General features: G+C 40.9%; 1 protein-coding gene across 3 annotated transcripts in view; it reads right to left on the bottom strand.

Annotated features, from left to right (window-relative positions):
• The window catches only part of TIAM1 (TIAM Rac1 associated GEF 1), a gene marked incomplete at both ends in the record, with an annotated part of 133,378 nt that overhangs the window by 75,504 nt on the left and 35,445 nt on the right, over positions 1–22,429 (bottom strand). For 2 of the 3 annotated variants that reach the window (XM_082839544.1, XM_082839545.1), the window contains 6 exons: positions 17–121; positions 6,181–6,351; positions 8,824–8,898; positions 11,385–11,531; positions 17,276–17,461; positions 19,352–19,576. In XM_082839544.1, coding sequence (XP_082695670.1) covers positions 17–121; positions 6,181–6,351; positions 8,824–8,898; positions 11,385–11,531; positions 17,276–17,461; positions 19,352–19,576 — 909 coding nt within the window. The remainder of the gene's footprint in view (positions 1–16; positions 122–6,180; positions 6,352–8,823; positions 8,899–11,384; positions 11,532–17,275; positions 17,462–19,351; positions 19,577–22,429) is intronic. The other variant, XM_082839546.1, reaches the window with a different exon arrangement.

The raw sequence follows: 22,429 nt of genomic DNA, 5'->3' as shown, positions 1-22,429 counted from the left end.
CAGACATAAACATTACCAGCTCATAAATGTCCTCCTCGGGCTTTGGCACGTAGTGTTGCATTTTGTTTTCTATTAGAAATTTCAGGCGCAGGTAATGAGCAGAATGATCCAGTCTATGTGCCTGGGACCAAAACAAAAAAAAAAAGAGGAGAAGAGAAAATGTCTTTTCAATAGTAAATAGACATAATTAGTTTTCCACTGATGTCATCTATTCCTGAGAATAATGGTAATTTGCTACTGAAGGGAGGTGTAAAATTTCTATACTTCTTAAAAGGTTTACACCCAAAACCAAACTTTAATTTTCATTGAATATATTAATAATATCCCACGGGTATCTTATGATCAATGGAAACAAAAAAGTCACATCTTCACTTCTGCTTATCTCATCCATTATGCTCTTTAACACTGGGTTTGCAAGAAAACCTATCAGACCCAAAAGGCCTTTAAACATAATTTCCAACATACGAAGGTGATTGGAGAAGAAAAGTGACAAGAAAGGCAAGGAAGGATTTACAGTGACAGAAGAAATCTGTGCCCAGGCAAACTTATTTTTTTAACCACATGGGGACACTGGGACAGTTGTTCACAGTTCATTTGCAAGTGAGTTGGTGTATAGACAAGGCATTCGGATTTCAGTCTTATTTATATACACCCCGAGTGAGACTCCCTCCGGGGGCAGCGAAGACAGGCATGTGTCCAACTTTGGAAACACAATGAATGACTTGCCCAAAGAAAACAATTCTGAAGCAGTTAAGGATTGAAATTTCCAGGCCTTCTCCACTGGTCAGGATGGGTCAAATGATTTTTTTTCTATCTAGAAAGTCATTCGTGAATTAACTTTGTGGAAAAGGCAACAGTGGAAACATGGTTTTATAACTAACATCCTCAATTCACATTCAAGAAGATGCAGAGGAAAAAAGAAAAAAATGCTCTTCAAAAGTTACATGCAAGTTACATGAAAATGTATTGCTAGAGGGAAAATGTTTCCATCAAGTCTTTTTTTAAAGCATCCTTATCTTTTAGAGATTTATCCTGAAGTACTAGTAAAGATATGATGTCTGGAATCTGCTTCCAAAATCATTCAGAGCAGGGGGTGGGAGTGAGTTAGTCAATGGAGAAACATAATTTGATATTATAGAACCTTGGTGATGGTGATACAGAAGTTTATTACATTATTGCCTACTCTTCGTAAATTTGAAATTTTTCATCAATATAAAATCTCTTCACACCAAAAGCTCAACTGATGAGAATTATTTCAAAATAAGCGAAGTTAATTTTTCACTGGTTTAATGCTCTTTCTGTTTACCTTCTTCCCCCCGGCCCCAAATTTTAAAGCCAAGCTAAGAACATTCTAATAATTATTCCAATAATAGTCATTCAATTACACCTAACAAATTCTGAAGTGTGCCAGATACCGCGTGAAGCAGTCTTCAGGAGTGTGGGAAGGGGCCTGCAGAACATGGGAGCTGGCGACAGTGATGACTTTGCCTCGTAATTAAACACACATGCAAGACAGGGATCCTGCACCAGAGAAAAGCATGGTTATGGAAAGTAGAAGTGAGTTTGTTCTAAACGCCTAGCAGAATGATAAAGAAGTTTTCTATAGTGATTCTCGGGAACCTCCAACGTGTATCCTTTTCTGAGTAACGTGATAGTCTGCAGCCCACCGTCCGAACACAGGCACCACTGAGGCAGCACCTTCCTTGCACCTGGCTTTCGGGTTTTCGCTGTCGGTACTGAAAATCAAACGCTCAGTGTCTGCCAGACCCAGATCATTGAGGTCAAATAACCAGGGTGGATGGGTAAGCCAGGGAAGCAAAAGCAGGGAAGTTTCAAAGTGTGCTACCTACTGCTTGTCAAAGAGCCGCTGAGACAAACAACAAATTAATAATACTTAGGGTGCTACGATAAGCAAGAAAAGTTTCCCTCACAGAGATAAAAGCTGCAAATGCTTCCCACTGACCTAGATCCCCACTGAAATCTTTAATTAGAAGCAAAATATTTTGGTTCACCATCTGTTTCCAACTGAGGTGGGAGGGAAAGAGAAATGAAACTTCATGGCGTCTTGGTCAACAGGAACAAATCCACCCGGAAACTTTATCGTCATCATTAATCAACACTTTGTAGACACTCCCAGTGGGGCTGCCACTTAGACAGCCTTCTGGAAACCAGACCATAATAGCCACCTCACCTAAGAAGCTTCGGGCTCCCGAAACCTCAGTGTGAAAGAGAGATGTCTGGTGCCATTGGCAGGCACCAAACGTCTTAAGGTGGTCCTGATGGAGACCTCATTCCTTAAATGCTACCACGCTGAAAACATTTATACAGATACACAGAGAACGCCAAATAACAGCCAACACCTTGAAGTGTTTAACAAAGCAAAGAGAACAGAGCAACAGGAATAAGGGTGGCTCTGGCCGTCTTCCCCTCCACCGCCGTATTTTTCAAACTCCCTTAAGTTACAATAATGTCTTGATAACTTCGAAAAATAAAAATGAACACATGTAACCAACATAACAATTATAATGATCTTATTTGTAACCCAAGAGCCCGTGGTTTGGTCAGTAAATAGTTACCTTAAAAATGGGACTTTGGATCAACATACCCATGTGTCTTATCATTTTGGTAAATGTTTCTCAATTATGAGCCCCCATTAGTCATGGCTGGTCTAACATAAAGGGAAAATCGTAATGAATTAACTAAATCAGATCATCAGAACTCTCAAGGATTTCATGCTCCTCCAATATTTACAAGCCAGTATCAAGGCAGGTTGAACAGCTTACCATGTTCACAATACATCTACGTGCAAGAAAAAATTCCAAATATTAATGAATATTTTAAGATAGTAATTCTAATGATTTGGCCTGTTTCACACTTGTAAAATGTTCAATTACAACGTAAGAGAAATTCAGCTGGGAAAACAACTTAAATGGTCCAAATTTGTTTTCCAGTGTTCATTAAGTTACGTAGAAAGCATTTGATTCATTTTGAGACAATGCAGTCCCAAATCATACCATAAGACACATATTATTTGTTTAGTTGGCATGTTTTTAAAATTTTTCATCTTCCTATGACTCCTTCAAAGGATGAAACAACAAAACATAATGTAGGTCTTTTCAACAAATAGTTTGAGTCCATTAAAACAGAGAATAACACGATCTTGAAATCCACCAATGTTTTGTTCTTCCATGTCTCCTCATATTCTTCCATTTCAATCAAACTTCTTCAGGAAACATAAACGCATGCAATTAGGACATCCAGAGATCCACACGTGCATGCACGTACACACGCACACATGCACACACACACACACACACACACGCACACACACACACAAAGTGCTACTGCAGAATTTCCAAAGAGACTTATCCTCCCCTTCGAGGTGATTTTTATTGTTTTTAATGTCCATGGTTATTAGAATATCCAAGGCCATAGGTCTACAGAGTGAAGCCATGAAATAAATACCAATGGTCACATGTGAATAATAACAAGTATGAATAAATGAATCTCTTTGCAATTATTTTAGTAATTGCAATGATCAGAATATGTCCACAACCCATAGGCTAACATGGTTACCTGCTATATTTAGCAACTATCACTTTCATAACACTCATAACATGAATCGCACATGAAATGTAGATCTTGAAACAGTTACTGTACCAGAACTTGACTGGTGCTCGGATGGCAGATGACAAACTGATGTGAAATGATGTGGATCAGACAGAATAGGAAAGAGAATGGCTGAATGCAAGAGACAGAAGAAAAAGATTGATTATTAAATATTAGAGAAAGCACCCATCACCAAAGTTGAGAACGACAATAAAGAAATAAAAGACAGACATTCTGACAATCACCGTTGTTTTCAGTCCCTCCTCCAAGAGAAAAAAAAAAAATCACTCAACATTAATCAGATCATTAATAACATGTGGCACTGTTTTCCCCATTATCTCTTTCCCTCTGAAGAATAAAATCGGCTCCACTAATTACAATAAAGTGTTTTCCGAAGCAGCAAGCTTTAGAAGGTGCCTGGCTCCAAGCACACTATATAATTTATCCTACACAGGTGCTTTTCTGGAGACCATCAGTTTCTTAAAGTGCACACAAAATTTTTCTGTTTTTAAACTCAAGAGATGTAAGCTTGTTCCACACCTTATTTTCTTCTATGTTTTGGGGGAAAAAAACCTGAGGATTCAGGAGAAACTGAGTGGGATGACCTTCTCTTGTTAGAGAAAGGCATGTGTGTCGTAATGATGCCATTAAAAACCCTGTCAAGTGACAGAAATAAACCCTTTATAGGGGAACTGGTCTAACTCATTATCTAAAGATGGTCTCTAAGTTGCCACGACAGTATTATTCCTCCCTGATTCCCTTAGTTTCTATCAAAGCAAAAGCTTGAGAAGTACCTAAAATCACTATTTTCCCCAGTCACTGTTCAATTTTCCACCAATCAATGTTTATTGCTAAACTCTGACCTACCCTCTGATATCTGATGGAGTCTAAAGCCAATGTACACAGGAGGCTCCAAAGCAATGCAACTCCTTGGAAGGACCCTCCAGAGTTTGGCTTATACAAAAAGCCCAGAGTCCTACTTCTGACACCTTCAGCTGCAGTTCTGAGAATACTTCCCACAGCTCTGCAGAATATTAATGGGTCTCTAAAGAATCGTGCTAATCTATAAATAAAAGAATGCAGAAATCCTCAATAGACCAATTTTGTTAAGTAATTAAAATGAAAAATGTGAACAGAAATACCATTATCTTTAAAAAGCTAGAATTCGTGTACTTGAAGGAGTCAAAGCATGCAAGAGTGCATCATTTATTTTTAACACCCATGTGGGAGCTGATTGTAGCTTTGTCCTGAAACAAATGGTCCTTCTACTTTTCCTCCACAGAAGACGATCCAACAGGCTTATCTGAGCCAGAGTGTTCCATTTCCCCTTCATATGAAGCCATATTTTTCCTTTATCAAAGCCCTAGTGATTTATTTTTTTAAGTACAAAAATTGCTGATTGCAGAAGTATAGAACTGAGGTAGTGAAAGTTATTCCACATTTATAAACCACTGTGTTGAATGAGGAGGTCCAAAAATACCACTGTATTCATCCAGCTTCTTCTAGGATAAAATGATGACAGAAAAGGTTTCCACTTTCCCTTTAGTGGCCTCAGAGAAGACCATTTCACTCTCCTAAGAATATATTCTAGATTCTTCCACCCCTTACGGACCATCCTTCCTGACTCCTGACAGTTCTTGTGACCATCCACTTGGCACAAAGGGATACATCTATGTTTGGAACAGCCAGATATGGATTCAAAACCTCCTTTGCAAGTGATTATGACTGTGATGTGAACTCAGGCAAGGAACTAAGGCTCTCTGAGCCTCGCCTTCTCCATCTGTACAATGGGGACATATCGTTCTTGCCCAGACTTGACATGACTACTAAATAAGACTATTAATGCTATTAATTATGTAAAAGAAAAGCAGGCATGTTAGGAAAGCTCCTTTCTTTCCTCTTTCCCTTCCCTCACTCAAGGCAATCCAATTCATCCACCTGTCTTTCAGGGAGGGAAAAAAAAAAAAAAAAGAAACAGGGATTACCTTGAAAAAGTTCAAGAAGTTTCTACAGCGTAAGGTAAAAACAGAGGAAGTGAGCTCAATCATTTGTCTCTAAAAAACAAAAGAGGCTAACTGTGTGTTCCTCGGAAGAGGAATTTCTCATCATGGAGGTCAAATTTATATTTATTATTTCAGTTTTTCCCTACCCTAAAGACGCCCGTGTATGAGTTACTGTCAAAAGAGCAGGTTACAAATAGTGCACATAATGTGATGCCAAAATGTTCACTGAGGTGATCTCTGAATTGTAAAGTAAGGGTGCCTTAATTTTCTGCTTTGTCCTTTACCTGAATTCTCTAAACCTTGTGCAATGAACATGTAAGATGCTTATCACAAATCTATCAAGTACACATGTTGAAAGAGGCTACTTAAAAGAATCCCTCTCCTCCCAGCGCTGAAGAATTCACTTCCACTTATTAGGCATATTATCACAAAGAAATCCAAAGCTGCACTGAAATGAAATGGAGATGTTCTTGAAAGTACCCTCCCCTGCCACACGCTTCTGAGTGTTCACGGATTCCTCCACTGCATTCTGTTCTTCTCAAGAAAGCAACCCCAAGTAGCCTCATACCTTGCAGATCAGCTCCAGGGTGTCCCGGGCTGTGTCCCCTGGCCGGACGGCTGTCAGAACTGGCTTATTATTTGGCAGACAGAACCAGGACGGAGTGAAATACTCGTGGACCCAAATGTCACAGTCAGGGTTGTGCTGGTGGACGCTGGGTAAGACCATTTCTTTCTCCCTCTACGATAAGAAATAAAGTTAGCAGAGCAGCAAGTTAGTCTCTCAAGATCTAGATCCCCAGATGGCACACAGGAATTATCCACTCCAATGAAAAGGGCCCAGGGCAGAAGTGGCGGCAGTGGTGAAGGACAGAGAGCTCCTCCGAGAAAAGAAGAAATTATAGAGAAAGGAGCTTCCTGGAGGTAGGAAAGATGTCTCAGAAGAGAGACAGACCTCGCACCTGATCCATGGCAACCACGGGTGGGCACTGCATGATTGAGTGGGTTTCAAAATTGGAAGAAAGAAAGAAATGGAAAAAAAAAAAAAGAAGAAGAAAGAAATGGGCTATCCATTCAGGTTCGGCTTTATTGCCATGATTTCTTCCACAAACCCATTTAAATTTAGAGCTGAGATTCCTCCAGCAAAGCCTATCTACCGTGTGAGCTATATGTTTCAAAGGCAACCATGAGGCTGCAAAGAAATTTTTAAAGAAAAGATGATGTTCTAGCATTACCTACTGACAAGCAGCATCGTTTGTGTGCTCACATTCGACATCTGATGTAACTCTGGGAGAGAGACAGCCTCATTTCCCAGATGAGGCTTAGAGAACTTCAAAGACGAGCTTTCTGGCCTTCTGAGGCTGTTGCCATCACTCCATCCTCTACATCAGGGAGTAGCACCAAGTTTCTAAGGGTGGGAGGAGCCGTGTCCTATGTATACCCTTCAGCAGCTGGGTTATATCTAAGTCAGCTAAACAGCTAAAGCTAAAAACACTCCATAGATTGATGAAATATTAGGAGCCTAATCTCTCTGAAATAAGCAGAGAAATCATTCCATTAGATTTTAGCAATGGAAAAATAATACTGATGCTCGATATGTGATTTACATCCAGGCCACGGATTGGTAAATACATATCTACAGATTACTGAACATTTGGCACTATCAGCAAATTATAAGAAGAAACAAGTTTCCGAACAAAGGCTGAGAAGTAGTAACATAACAACTTCCATATGTAAAAAGAACAGATCCCAGAATGGGGAAAAGATTTTTGTAAAGGCTACTAAACTAAATTCAATTGAGAAGACAATTTCAGCTCTGCCTTTGAATGGTGTGGCTTTCATAGATAAACTGAACCCCAGGGAAGGAACTGTCAGAACACAATCAACTTGCCCAAATCCCATTAACTATCATTGGAATCTTCCCATTCTGTCCTTACATGCCACCTAAAATAACTGCCCTTAGCACTACATCAGCCCAAGTTTTGCATCTAACCTGCTCTTTGAGAACAAGGCATTCCAGCCAAGGAGGAGGATAAAGGGGTATCTTGGAAAAACAAAAAAGCGACACAGAAATCCAGTGGAACAACTTCTGCAGCTTCCAGGATCTATGTGCCTGGGGAAAATTAAAAGTGCACTAATAATGGTATGCAAGATGAATTAGCTAACTTCAGAAATGACTACATGAACATCAAAAACATCTATGCTTGGATTGCACATAAGAAGAGCAATTTAATTTCATCAGAAACAGACAGATGCTCAGAGAGAGTGCTATGGTTGGGTATTTCCAAGGACAGCAGCCTTTATATCCACGATGACATAATCCAGGAGTAGTTTAGGTATCCGAGGGAGAAAAGGCCTGTCCACGGCCACTCTTATCTCCCCTCCCCCCAACAGCCAGAACTCCCCTACTACACTCTGATTTTGGAGGCTCAGCTCCATCTAGAACGAGGGGCAAGCCATTGCTCGGCTGCATGGCCACCGAGAGCTGAACCCTGTCATACTGATTCTGAGTCCAAGAACCAGAGGATCATACCAAGGTCCCATTATCAACACCAGAATCCCCCCACTGCCCCCAGCAACGAGGCCGCTTGTATCATCATTAGGGTCTTTAAAACAAGGAATGTCCATTTATTTAGAGGCTGAAAAAAAGTGGTCTAGAAAAAAAAAATCAATATTCTTTATGGGCTTTCAATCAGAGCAGCTGGAAAGACCCTTTTAACTCCGAGCACAAGGTTGGATCAAGTCTGGGGATCTTTAATCGAACGCTTGTCTTGGGAGGCAAATGCATTTTGTTTTTAAAGAACAAACTGTCAGAACAGTTCTTTGAAATTAATTGAAGGAAAAAAGCAGCATGTGTGGGTAGAGAGGGAGGGCAGTAAGAACTCACCTCCTGAGAAGAAAGTTGTATATGAGAGGAATTAACAATGGCATAAAATACGCTGCTACCCAGTACCCCACAATTTCCTCTTATATTCTACATGGAAACTTCAACATTCAAATGATAGTTATTGAAAATGTTACGTCAGCAGGAGAATATTCTTACTGTTATCGAGTTTTCCATCTCTTCTCGACCTGTTACATAATTTTAAAGGACCGATCATTTCAGTTTTTAATACTGAGCGTACTTAATCTTAGGATCCCAAGAAACCGCTGCATTGTGTAATGTTGATGTATTTGTGGTACTTTTAGAAAAGGAACATGTGTTTGTTTTTACCTTGCCATCTGGAACAGTGTCATCAAATATTCCCTCTAAGGATTTCTTTACAGCCTCAGTTCCCTCACCGAACACCTGCGTACACAAAAGTATCATCTTAAGAAGAAATCTGGGCAAAAGGGCAAATGAAGCATGAGAAGGGGGATGAAAACAGGCCTGACTATTAGAAAACATTACAGAAGTTTCAGATACTCTTACATCAAATCCTGAAGTAGGTAAAATAACGTACTAGCTAAAAGACCACGAAAATAGATCTGGACAATTCATCTAAATTTAAAGAAAATAAACCTGCAAATGCAGTGAACCAGATTAATTCACAGTGAAGAATTTCAGCTACAGCATCACATACCTAATCAGAAATTTATCAATAATAATTAGTTTACTTTTTACCTCAGAACCTGAGAACATATGTTTATAATTATATTACCATAACACCAAGGAAAAGTTTCTTATTTAAAAAATAGAAACTTGTCTATCCTTTGAAATTTAATGAATCCTGCTAACTTAAAGATATGACTAAAATCACATCAGGGTACCAATGCCACTAGGTAGTCAAAACCTAAACACATGGGAAAATTTCATAGGTTTGCTCTCAACCGATTGTGTACGGTCGGTATAATATACATGGTTAAGAAAAAGTCTTTGCTCCAATGCAAATGAGATATATAGAAACATACAATTTTTATCCATTTCAAAGTACTAAATTAACAAGTAACTTTCTATTGGTATACTTACGGCTAAGTAAGAGGTTTTTTTAAACTCTTACTGTAAGAGAGAATAACAAGAATTGTTTGTAAGACATTACATGGTCCTTTGATTAAAAGAAAAAGTTAAAACATTCTCTTGGATTCATTTAAATTCAGGCATATGTTTCAGCAGCAATGGACTGTAACATAAGTGGGCACCCATAAAGTAGAAGCACACAAGCGAACTAAGGCTTTCAATAGAAGAGAAATACAACCCAAACTTCCAGCTGCGAACCCTGACGTGTATTTACAGTGTCCGTCTGAGTCACCTGCAATGCCGAACGATGCACACAAAAGGACACCACCACCTCCTGAAACAAGGGGGGAAATGCTGATTGTTAATGCCACCCTTTTGCAGGTTTAACCAAGAGCATCAAGTCTCGTGCGATTTTTCCGAAGAAATACTGACTTTCCTCCAAACAGTTTCTTCTTCGGATTTACACAGAAGCAAAACCCCAGGTAGCAAACTTGATGATGCTCTACTCTCCCCAAAGACCAGAGAACAAACTGCATGAATGCACAGCCTCTTCCCATCTGCTCATCTGGTCCCCTGCAAGTTCCACCAAGGGTCCAGACACTCCAGGTGGAAACAATGAGTGTGGTGGTCAGCTAAGGACGTAATACGTCAGCTTTCACGATTAATTTATCTTTTAAATGTCAGTTCTTAAGTAAACTCATGGCTGAACTGGTCGAATAAATAATGAGATCTTTTTTATTGAGTCAGTCAATGGAATTCTCACTTTGCCTATGGGCTCAGAGTGAATAGGTCAAATGGGCAATCCTAGTCATGACCTCAAAATGCTCAGTGCCTCTACGGCTCATGCATTGGACGTTCTCCTTCTCCTGAAAGACAAATACCTATGTTCTTCCAGTTCTTAAAATCTGAAGCAGCTCTGGAGCCACTTGTTTCTCAAAGCCAAAGAAGGCGGATGACAATGACAATGGAGAGTTTCCCAGAAGTAACTCCCGCAGGAAAGTGGACTTAGCTAGTAAAAAAGTCAAAGTAATGAGGCCAGAGCATTTGGTTAACAGAGGCCCAATGATGCAGCACCCTAGGGGGTGCCACTCATGATGCACTGAGGTAGGTCCCCTTCAAGCCCTGGCACCTGGGTAGTAGAAGGGAGTCACAGTGGTGAGTGAGTGCTCTCGGATTCCTGCTTCCTGATGTAAGTAGGCAGAAGAACTGCCCATTTAATGTCAACCCCCAAAAGTCAAGGGCAAAGAAACAATCAGATTTCCCTGGAGGCTGCCTTTGATCCAGTGCCAGAGGCAGCTTAAAAGACTGCTCAGGTGCCCACTTGGCTTCATCATCAAACCCTGCTTTTCTTCTGAAAACTCAGGAAGAAGTGCACTTTCAGTACCTCTGTAATTACCCAGGGTTTGGAAAGGTTGCAGGTGGGAGACTGGAGCTTGGTGATAGACTAATAGCAGAGTTCAATGTTATGGGTATACGTTATCTATTTAAAGCATCTAGGGGCTTCCCTGGTGGCGCAGTGGTTGAGAGTCCGCCTGCCGATGCAGGGGACACGGGTTCGTGCCCTGGTCCAGGAAGATCCCACATGCCGCAGAGCGGCTGGGCCCGTGAGCCATGGCCGCTGAGCCTGCACGTCCGGACAGTGAGAGGCCGCGTACCGCAAAAAAAAAAAAAAAAAAAAAAAAAAAAAAAAGCATCTAGCACAACTAACTTCTTTGTGTCAGCTAGTTGATGTGATATAACAGTATCAATCAAGGAACAATGCACACACATGCACACCCCAAAGTGAGGTGTCCGTGGAAGCAATCTACGCTTGCTTTCTCATCCACCCTGGAACCTACCTGATTGATGCTTGGGCGTCCCTGCTTCTTTTTGGAGGTAGTGTCCAGACCCCAAAGAGAAGAAAACCTGCTCCTCCTCTTGCTGGCAGATCTGGACATGGCCTGAGTACGTCTTCTGACTCCAGTTTCACCAGTGCGAGCGGCCACCTGAGGAACGGCAAGAGGGGACATCAACAAGAGATGTGTCAAGACCACTCTCACCTGTTCTCCAAGCCGTCCTCTAAGTCCCACCCTCCAAAAGCCCCTTCCCCCTCATGCCAGCCAACCCTGACCCCACCACCCAAAGCATTTCATCCATGACTTACACATATAGGGGCTTTGAGGGCCCTTCCTAGATTCAAAATATAAACGAAAGGTTGGCAAACTCAATCACTGTCTGAAAACATCAGTAAGAATACGTAAAATAGTAATGGAATGTATGCTAGGTTTCCAAGAATTAGATATCCTTCTGGTCACATCCCTGAACTCCAGCATCAAGTTAAACTAACCATACTTTCTTGAGATTCTCTCCAAATGGTACAGAGTTGTTTCTTCACTCTAACAAAAAATGATGGCTGAGTGTCAGCAAAAATAGTGAAGACAGCACATTTTGGTTCCTGTGATTCCATATTGAATCTAAATTTACCAATCTCTTCTATTTAGTTGTCTCAGAATTACATGAAATCACTTTCCTTATTAGGCAAGTGATAGCTGTCCCCCAATATCAATGTCCCTTCTGCCTTAGAGAAACCCCAAATATAGCTGACCATCTGGCTGACCGAAGTGAACTTATTTTCCTTGTAGCAGGGCATGGGCTTGTGATGAAGTTCTGGTCAAGGGGAAGTAGAAGGGTTACACTAAGTCCCCTATATATGAACCTTCAAGTTGCGAACTTTCAAAGATGCGAACGTGCATCTGGTTCCAGCGAGGAACCAGGACCTGAGCCATCAACGTCAGGCGTGAGTAAAATTGCAGCTTGCCCTCCGTCTCCTGTTGCTGAGGATCCTTCAGCTCTACCATCTCCCACCTCCTCTCCCTCCTCCAGTCGTAACTCTTCTTGCCTGTTCACTCGATGCCAGCCCCTGTATGCCAGCTGTTATACTGTACTACTATACTTTTCGAGGTACTGTACTGTAAGATTAAAAATGTTTTCTTTATTTTTTGTGTTTGTTTTTTACGCATTATTTGTGTGAAAAGTATTATAAACCTATTACTGTACAGTGCTATACAGCCAATCGTGTTAGTTGGGTACCTAGGCTAACATCGTTGGACTTCCGAACAAATTGGACTTGCAAATGCACTCTTGGAACAGAAGTCGGTTGTATGTAGGGGACTTACTGTATTTGTAATTTCCAGAAATGGTCCTCGAAAGGAGGGGGTTTTCCATTATCCTTCACTTTCCTCCTTTCCCGAAACATGAAAACTACCACAATTAATTTTTTGCTTACATCCTTCCAGACTTTATTTCCAAGCAAATATCTATATAATCGTTTTACAAAAATGGGAATGTACTGAACGTATTTGGCAATTCTGTCATTTTCACTTAAAATACGGTATGCATCTTTTTATTAAAACAAATTTTAACTTCAGGAAAAAAAATTGTATTTGTTTTTTAAAAAGGAAGCTAAACTCTGTTGAGATATTTGCAAGGTGCCAGCGACCCAGATAAATAGTTCAATATTGCAGAAGGGAACATGCCAAATCTAAATCTGCCACTGTGATCGCCACTCAGGCATAGGCAGGATCTCTATGAGGATTCCACATCGTCTTCCCAGGCAATCCTTCAGGCTTGAACTTTATACTACAGGTTGTAAGCAAAGTCCCAGGAACTTGAGGGAACTTCTGCCAGGAGGTCTCAATAGGCCACCCATGGGCTCTCCTTTCAAAAGAGGGAGTGTCAGGAGGTACTGCGAGTTAGACTTGAAACTTCCCCGCCTGCTCTTTGTCACTGGAGGTATGTATCTCGGAACCTACTTGTCATAGATTCCCACACGGTCAACTCCCAGTGTGACGGCTGCCAACTGGCAGCATTCTCAGGGATGAATACTGTTGGGTAACACAGGGGACCCCCCCCCCCAGCAGTCAGCACGTTAGTTACAAGGCACACCCTTCTGGGGTTTTCAGTATTGACAGGGTAAACACCCTGGAAGCCCCATGAGTAGATTGGCAAAGACCCCCCACACCTATCAAAACCAGGAATCAAAACAGTTTCTCTACGAGGGTATTAGGGGGAAAGTTTTGGTCCCAAACAAAAAAGAGGAGGGAGCTGAGAGGTCTTGTATTTTCTCAGCTTAGCACATAAGAAAACCCAGATCAGGGTATGTGAAAATGTGGTACTCGAGACAATGGTGGGAGAGTGCTCCCAGAAAGAGTTCTAACCCACTATTACACTCAAGGTGTTGTAGGGAACAAAATCAACAAAGGGCACGTGTTTATGTTAAATATGTAAACATTTTCTCTTCTCTATTGTCTTCACTTTCTAAGCTAAAGGTAAACAAAGGTTATAAAAGGAATAAGTGATAATGTGCTGACATACATAGATGTTCACCTAACTATGTCAATATCAGTTAAGCTTATCACCACAAAATGATGCTAAGAACCACTGTATAAATGGTATTAGAGCTAAAAATTCTAGGAAAAAAAAATACATACAGTCTCATGTTTATAAATAGATACATAGACACATACATGTAGGCAGATACACACACACACCCAAACACACACACACATCCGTCCCTCAGTATCCATGGGGAATTGGTTCCAGGACCCCCGAAGATACCAAAATCCTCCCCTCCGCAAGTCCCTTATATAAAACGGCACAGCATTTACATATAACCTACATAACAATCTCCTGTGTACTTCAAGTCATCTCTAGGTTACTTATAATACCTAATACTACGTAAATCTATGTAAATAGTTGTAAGGACAATGTAAATATCATGGAAATAGTTGGGCAAATTCAAGATTTGCTTTTTGGAACTTTTTGTAATTTATTTTTTTGAATATTTTCAATCCACGGTTGGTTGAATCCCCAGATGCAGAACCCGTGGAAACAAAGGGTTGACCCCGTGTGTGTGTGTGTGTGTGTGTGTGTGTGTGTGTGTGTGTCATAGCACACATCAATACCTGAACTTCTTGTGTCTGCCTGATTGTTTATTTCTTTATTATCATCTCTCCCACAAGAAGATAGGCTCCAATAGGACAAGAACTCCGGAGTCGTTTGCTGCTATAACCCTAATCAGAGGAGAGTAACTGACATATGCCAGGCACTCACATTTATTTATTGACTGAATGAATAAATAAACACACACGGAAAAGCAGAAGCAGATATCCTACATACCACAGTCACAACAATTAAACAGTAACTCTTTCGTGTATAATTTTGGAAAAACACAGTCCAGAAGAGAAAGGCAAACACCCATAAATACTCTCAGTTACCAGCTGACCAGTTAGTTTAGTCTGTTTAACAAATGGACTGTTTATTTAAGGTTCTTATAGTAACTACTCTAAACTGTTGGGGGCCTTGCACACTGCAAACGTTACTGCTGCTCCCAAGACAATAATGACTCAAAATGAGCAAAGGGATTTAGAGGAAGAGCAGAAAAAGCTGGCAAAAGAACTGCTGGACGAGAGCTCAAGAGCTTCTCAATGATCTTGGCCCAGACAATGCCTCTCTTTGTGGCCGGAACCTGATTACTCTATCATTCTGCTCATCTGTGCAAACAAGAACAATGATAACCTTCTTTCAAAGAGTACAGCGGGGACCCTTCAGTTAATTACTAAAAATCACTGAGCATGCTGGGAAGCCCTCCTGGTGAACGGTACTTAAAGTGTAGCTCAAATCTCCTCCTCTAGCCCTGTTGCCCTCACACCTCCTCCTCCCATGCTCCCCACTTAATAGAAGAAAAAAAAAAAAAAAAAAAAGTCTGGACAAAGGCTAAATTGAAGAATGTTTCAACCCCAAGGAGAAAAAAATTCTCTGGGGTCAAATGACAAGGAAAGAAGGAAAAAATAAGTATCCAATAAATCAGACAGTAAAAATTCCCTGCCCAGGATCTTCTATAGGAGATAGAGCAACAAACAGGAAGAGATACCCAACAGGCTTGCTTAACTTGTTCTGTCTGATTGAAACCTCTCACGGAAAAGAGAAGTTTGCAAGGACATATACACACCCAGAACCATGTCACTGCTGCAGCTAGCAAAAAAAAAAAAGAAAAAAAAAGAACAAAGGAACAGAGAGTGGCACATATGGAATTAAACATACTCCTTCAAAATCACTGACCAAATAAACCTAAAAGAGTTACTAACACTCCCACCCCCATCTTCTGCTGGTCAGATTTTAATAGCCTGCCCATCAAAAGAAAAGTACATGCAAATCACAGATACTGAGACAGGGGAAATTAGAAGGTCTGGAGATAAATTATGGAAGGGTAATTCAGTGGCTTCTACTTCCCCGTCTCTGAGAGGTTAGCTCCAATGGCTTTGAAGAAAATAATAAAGGCATAGAAGTTTTAGGTAGACAGCAAAATTATTTTCTCCGAAGTCTACCAAGCCCAGGAGAAGGAAAGAGCCTTCTGGATAGCTTGGGATTTAGTATTAATACTGATGCCACATCATGGGCATCATAAGCTTCCTAAATAAAAATGCTCCCTCAATTTACGACATTCTCAGTGTGGTAAACGAGAATTTGTATCCCAATATTTTTGCAGAGCAGGCAAACTGAGATTTGGCTAAGTTACAAAGTGGTGTCCAGGTCTCACAGAAACAGACCAAGAGCCACAAACTGAAAACTGCCAGATTTATTCATCACAGCACTTTGATCCATGCCTACTAAAAAACAGGACTTAATAGCTATATGGAGAGGTGGTAGCCAGGGAGACCAAGAGCTGAGCTGTAATTAGTAGAACAAATCGGGATGCCAGTTTTAATAACTCCAGAAATTTGTTTAAGACTTCTTTAAAAATGTAAATCTGCCCCAATTATCTGAATGATGACGCTAATCTATTTATAAAGAATACAAACGGCTCTGACTGAATTACAGCTCTGAATTCAATTGCAGGGTACAGCTGACACGGCAAGCCAAGAGCAGCACAGCTAAGGTTCTTCAAGGCGGTTTCTGGAACCTAGGACTTAACATTTAATTTCACAGCAAATGTGCTAAGGTCAGTACATTTTAAGTGGGTGTTGATTTGGATGGGCTGAAACCATGTTACTCGCATAGCAATTTTTGAGAAGAAAGGGGCCCAAAGTACATAAAGTTGTTCGCAATTTAGCATGTACATGAAATTACAGATTGCAAACATACAACTACACAACCTGCCGCTCTGGAGGTCAGATGAAAATTCTCTTCCCCAAGTAACTACATATGTTGGGCTGATAAACACAGAAGGTCATGGCCTTCTTCAAATGCCTCAGGTATTTATGGTCACCAAAACCATGGTAAAAAATAAAGTGAAAAGGAAGATTTCCAAAGAGATCTATGTTCAATATACGGTGTACGTGTTTTCACGTGGGCAAGTGAGAGAGAGAAAAAACACATTTATGTATGAGAGAACAAGCTTTCCACTTAACATTTCCATGAGGTACATATAAAAAGTAGGTATTGGGGTTAAAAACATGACACTGCCGAAAAATGACATGAGTTATCCACAAGCACCACATGCAAAGATCTCTTAAGGTAATACCTTTCATATTTTCTTTGCACAATAATTAAGGGCCCATCAAGAGAGGCTTAAGTAATAAATGTCAGAATAGATTCAAGTGAAGATTTGCATCCGTGACCAAGGGAGGACATATCAGAAATCCACACAGAGCAGTAAACTAGAAAACGACTTCAGAGGCTCTTGTCAAGTCGGGCTCAGGATTAACAGTCAAGATGAATATTTTTCAAAAATACATCAGCTTCTACTCACCAGCGCATGAAAAGATGATACAGAAAAGATTCCAAGGCGGCCCATTGCCACTTTGGTTGGACGGCTTGCAAAGGCAAGTAGCCTTTTAGGGTTGGGCAGCTCCCCACCTTGGAGGCTGGCTAAGTAACAGCGGTAGCGAAACAGGTCCATTTGGAACTGTTCAAGATTCTGCTCCCAAACAAAGATCTACAGTGGGGAAAATATGGGAAAAGAGTGGGGAGAAAGAGGGAAAACAAAGGTTAATTTTATCCCACACAAATGTACAAATTTCTGTTATAAAAGTATTAATTGTAGTCCTAAGGGACAAATACCAGGTACCCTAAATTTCTTAGGTAATAGGTCAAGTATTATTGTTTCCATAGCTTACATGCTTTTCTGCAAACATCTACAGACACAAATTCAGTATGATAAATAGAAGAGATATCCTTAGTTGCTCTCTTCCCTCCCATCATAGATTTCACATTTGCGGCCATGATAGGTCCATCAGCTCCAGGCTCTGGACCACAAACCCAAGGGAGAAGACGTAAAAAACTGGAGGATTTCCAGCACTGGAGAATTATATGACTTACCAAGAGGTGGCTTTTCACAGGAAGACAGAGAAGAAGAAAAGCGAGGTGATTTCAAAATCAGAGGCAAATAGGCCAAGAGCTTTTGGGAAGAGGTGGGTGGTAGAGAGTACAGGGTGGGACAGTGGAAAACTAGATGGTGTAGACGCAGACTCTGGAATACATAGTTCCAACCAGAGGATATATCCAAGGTATTTCCACATTTTTCAAAATGGCAAAATAATACCTACCTCCTGAGGCTGATGTGATGGTTGAATAAGATAATGTAAGAATAAGAGTGGGACCAGGGTCTGGCTTATAGTGGAGGCTCAGAGATGTTAGCTATGATGTGGACACTGATTAATGGTTGCTATCTACCTTTTTACTTCAACTTAAAATACAGTGTTAGTGTAAACACATATCCACAGCGCTATTCACAACAGTCAAATAATGGAAACAGCCCAAACGTCTATCAACAGATGAATGGGTACACAAATTGTGGTGTATACATACAATGGAATAATATTCAGCCATAAAAGGAATGAAGGATACATACTGAAATGAGGATCAATCTCCAAAACATTATGCTAACTAAAAGGTGTCAGACACAAAATGTCACATATTATGCAAGTGCATTTGTACGCAACATCCGAAATTGGTAAATCCACAGAGACAGAATGCCGGGGCAGAGGGGAACAACCGCTTAAAAGGTATGGGTTTCCTTCTGAGGTGGATGACAATGTTTTGCAACCAGACAGAAGTCGTGGTTACTCAACATTGTAAATGTACTAAATGCCACTGAATCGTACGCTTTAAAGTGGTTAATTTTGTGTTATGTAAATTTGACCTCTGTTTAAAAGAAATACAGTACCGGGTCATAGAGGGAAAGAATAGACAGAGAGACATATGGAAGATCACATGCTGGTCAATTATTTAAATAGTATTTATTCACATAATTATTTCCCAACATATTAGGCAAAGTTTCAAAGTGTTACTGGGTGGCTATCACTGACTTTTAAACAACTAAATTGAAGGCAAAAATGTCCTCTCTTATCTCACGAAATCTTTCCTTTTCAGCATGAAATATGCTCGTGCCCATATATAGCAATGTATACATATATTTTTAAAACACACTCTACCTTTCCCCTAAATTTAGAAGTCTAAATTTATTGAGGAGTCAGGAATAAATCCCCATCACAGTTGAGCACCAAGTTAACCTGATAACGTAGGGAATGAAATTGCAGACTTTCCAGTTACACAGATCCCCAAGAACAGCATGCCACTGGTAGGAGCGGGTGGGCTCTGCTATTAGATTTCTGTCTTTCATTCAATTTAATATTGTTCCCTTTAGTTCATAACAATCAACTGTGAACAATGGGTGAGGAAAACTGACAGTCACAATAAAGAATTTAGCAGTCAGGATGACAGGCTGACAGTGAGACAACCAATAATGTTTCTCGATTCCAAGGCAGCAGAAAAACTTTCAAGACCTAAGGATTTTGCCCACGTCTAAACACGGAAGAACAATTACCTGATCTAATATAGTTTTCTTCTTCTTTGAATCAGTGACTGAAGACAGCTGCATTTCGCCCATTTTCTTCATCTTTTCATCCATATCAATCTTCTGTTCCAGTTTTTTGATTTCCGACTTCAGCAGTTGGAGCGTGTCTTCTTTGTGATGGTGCCTTGCGACAGCGGCTGCACAGGCAGAATGGATGGCAGTGATCCAGTTCTCCAGCTCCGTCTGGCTGGTGGTCTGTGATGGGGGAGATGGGGGCCAAGAAGAAACAGCCACCTCTTAGGTTATCATAGACAAACCAGTGCATTTCCAGACAAGCCATGGCTGGGAGTCAAGGAGGCAGGTCTAGACAGCCCATGAGGAAGGCTAACCTTTCTGAACTCCTCCTTCAGAGGACACCTAAAAGAAGTTAGTCTTAGGTCAGACACCAAGCCCCCCACCCCACCCCCAGCCCCCAACAGCTGACGGGAATGAGGCCACCATGTCTGCTCACCCAATGTAATTACTGAACTCACTTGTTGCAGTGGACCAAACATTTGTGTCCCCCACTCCCCAATTCAAACATTGAAATCATAACCCCCAGTGTGATGGTATTAGGAGGTGGGGACTTTGGGAGGTAATTAGGTCATAAGGGTGGAGCCTTCATACAGGGGATTAGTGCCCTTCTAAGAAAGAGGCCAAAGAGCTAGCTAGCTCCCTTCTACCATGTGAGGACACAACAAGAAGACAGCCATCTATGAATCACAGAATGGGCCTGACCAGAACCCAACCATGCTTCCACCCTGATCTCAGACTTCCAGCCTCCAAAATGTTTCTAAGCCACCCAGGCTACGGTAGTTTGCACTAAAATACTTGTATATGTGATAATCCTATACAGACAGCTTAGTTTCCAGTTAAGTGGGTTGCTATGAAGCAAAGGTCAGTTTCCAGACAGGACTGGTCAGTTCCATGGTGAGAGTGAGGCCGAGGGATATTACTGGCCAAGGAAGATGCAACAAACCTTCCCCCAGTGAACCACAGTGACCCCAATCCACAGGTCCCCTGCCAGAGCCAAGCAGCCATGACAAAACTACGGCTGGGAAGGTAGTTCAAGGAATGAGAAGCAATACTGTCTTAGGGAAGTGTCTAGGAATAGCAACCACTCAGCAAGATCCCAGCCACTAAGAATGACCAGGTCAAAGGGGATTTAAAGACAATGATGGGTAACACCCACCAATGGGCAGGTAACCTCAAAGTGGGCTTGCCTGTGACTCACAGTGTTCTGAAAGGCAAAAGTTGGGGGAATAGCTCATGTGGAACAATGTGCCATGATTAATTCTTTAGGAACTCAATCAATGAGTATTGCCTCAAACCTAGAGAAGTTTAGTAAATGCTCAGAAGTTAGCTCATCTGAACAAAGGGTCTATTTGGCTACTTCAATATTAAAGTAGCTGACGGCATCATTTTTCACGCACAAAACACTGTTTTGGTTTTTTTTTTTTCCCTCTGATGCATCTCCTTAGTTTCCTGACTCATTTGAGCCATGGTTTGCAAACAAAATTCTATTAAGAGGACCCCACCCACATGACTGAAATTTAAGTGAAGGCACCACCGCAGGTGTCTATGTTATTTCTGAATCTCATCATATTCCACAAAAGAAACTGCATCAAATGTTACAAATGGTGTCTGCCAGCAGAGACACCACACACTGGACAAACCTAGACAATCTGTCAGTTGTTATGTTTACGACAAAATATTTGCCTGTATCTAAAGAAAACTTCAATAGCTAGAAATTCTCCTAAAGAAACAACAGAAGTACCACCTGATAAAGCAAATGGAATCATTTTGTGAGGACTGAGTGGGAAAAGAAGAAGAGAAAAAGACAATGGAAGTCAAAGGTAAACACTTGTAGGTAGAGAAAGTTAGGAAAAAAGGCAATGTGTGTACATGAGATTCATCTTTTTTTCCACTACACACCTAGGACTTAATCATCTTATAATTGGAAGCTTAGAACTGACTAAGCTTAGAACTGACTACCTTTATCCATTTCACCCCCCATTCCCTCCTTTAATTCTTTGAGAGTTAAAAACGCCACTTCGAATTCTTAATATTTAATCTCCTCTTGGAAAGTAACTACGTTACATTTTGTCTTTGTGTATCACTTTAAAGTTATTCAAGAAAAACCCAGAGTTTAAGATCCCCCAACATATAAAACCACCATGCTTCCTCCTGCCTGGTGCAACTAAAACGTTTGCTGTCTCTCCGTGCCTCCGCGTCAGTGGGTATTTTCCCAGATGGGGTTATTCACCGCCCCCTTCCCCCCACTTTCTAAAATTTATTAGAGAAGGAATCAGTTCAGATGGGAAAACGATCAAGTAAGGATTCTTTTCTGAAAGAAAAACTTCCAAGAAGAAAACACCAAGTGCTGGTGAAAATATGGAGCAACCAGAGTTCTTATGAGCTGCTGGAGAGTAAACTGGTCTAACTGGTTTGGAAAACTATTTGGTACTACCTCCTAAAGTGGAATACAGGCACACCTTGTGACCCCCGAAATGCACTCGTGGGTCTATTCTCAACAGAAATGCATTCCTGTGCTCACGAAAATATATGTCCCAAAATGTTCACAGCAGTACAACTTGCAATGGACAAAACTAGAAACTATCCCAACACCTGTCTACAGGAGAATGAGTGAATAATATGTAGAATCGCACAGTGCCATACTACACAGCAACGAGAATGAAAGACCAGTAACTACCCACTACAACATGGATAAATCTCACACACATAACATCGAGGAAAAGAAGCCAGACACGGAAGAGTATAGACTATAAGACTCTATTTATATAAAATACAAACACAGGCAAAAAACTAACGTACACTGTTAGAAGTCAGAAGAGTTGTTTGATGGGAATTGTGGGGAGAGGGGGAGCATCTGGAAGGAAGCACAGAGAGGTCTCCGGGGTGCTGGCCACATTCTGCTTCTGGATCTGGGTGCTGGTTATGTGAGTGTTATGTCACGGGCGTGCCCAGCTTGTGAAACATCATCAAGATGTGTACTTTTCTGTGTATATGGTATCCTTTAATAGACAGTTTTTAAAAGATCCTTCCAAG

This window comes from Leucopleurus acutus (genome assembly GCF_964270905.1).
Source record: "Leucopleurus acutus genome assembly, chromosome: 5".
In the NCBI taxonomy this organism is placed as follows: domain Eukaryota; kingdom Metazoa; phylum Chordata; class Mammalia; order Artiodactyla; family Delphinidae; genus Leucopleurus; species Leucopleurus acutus.
Note: the sequence above shows the minus strand (reverse complement) of the source record. Positions and strands in the feature narration are given on the sequence as shown.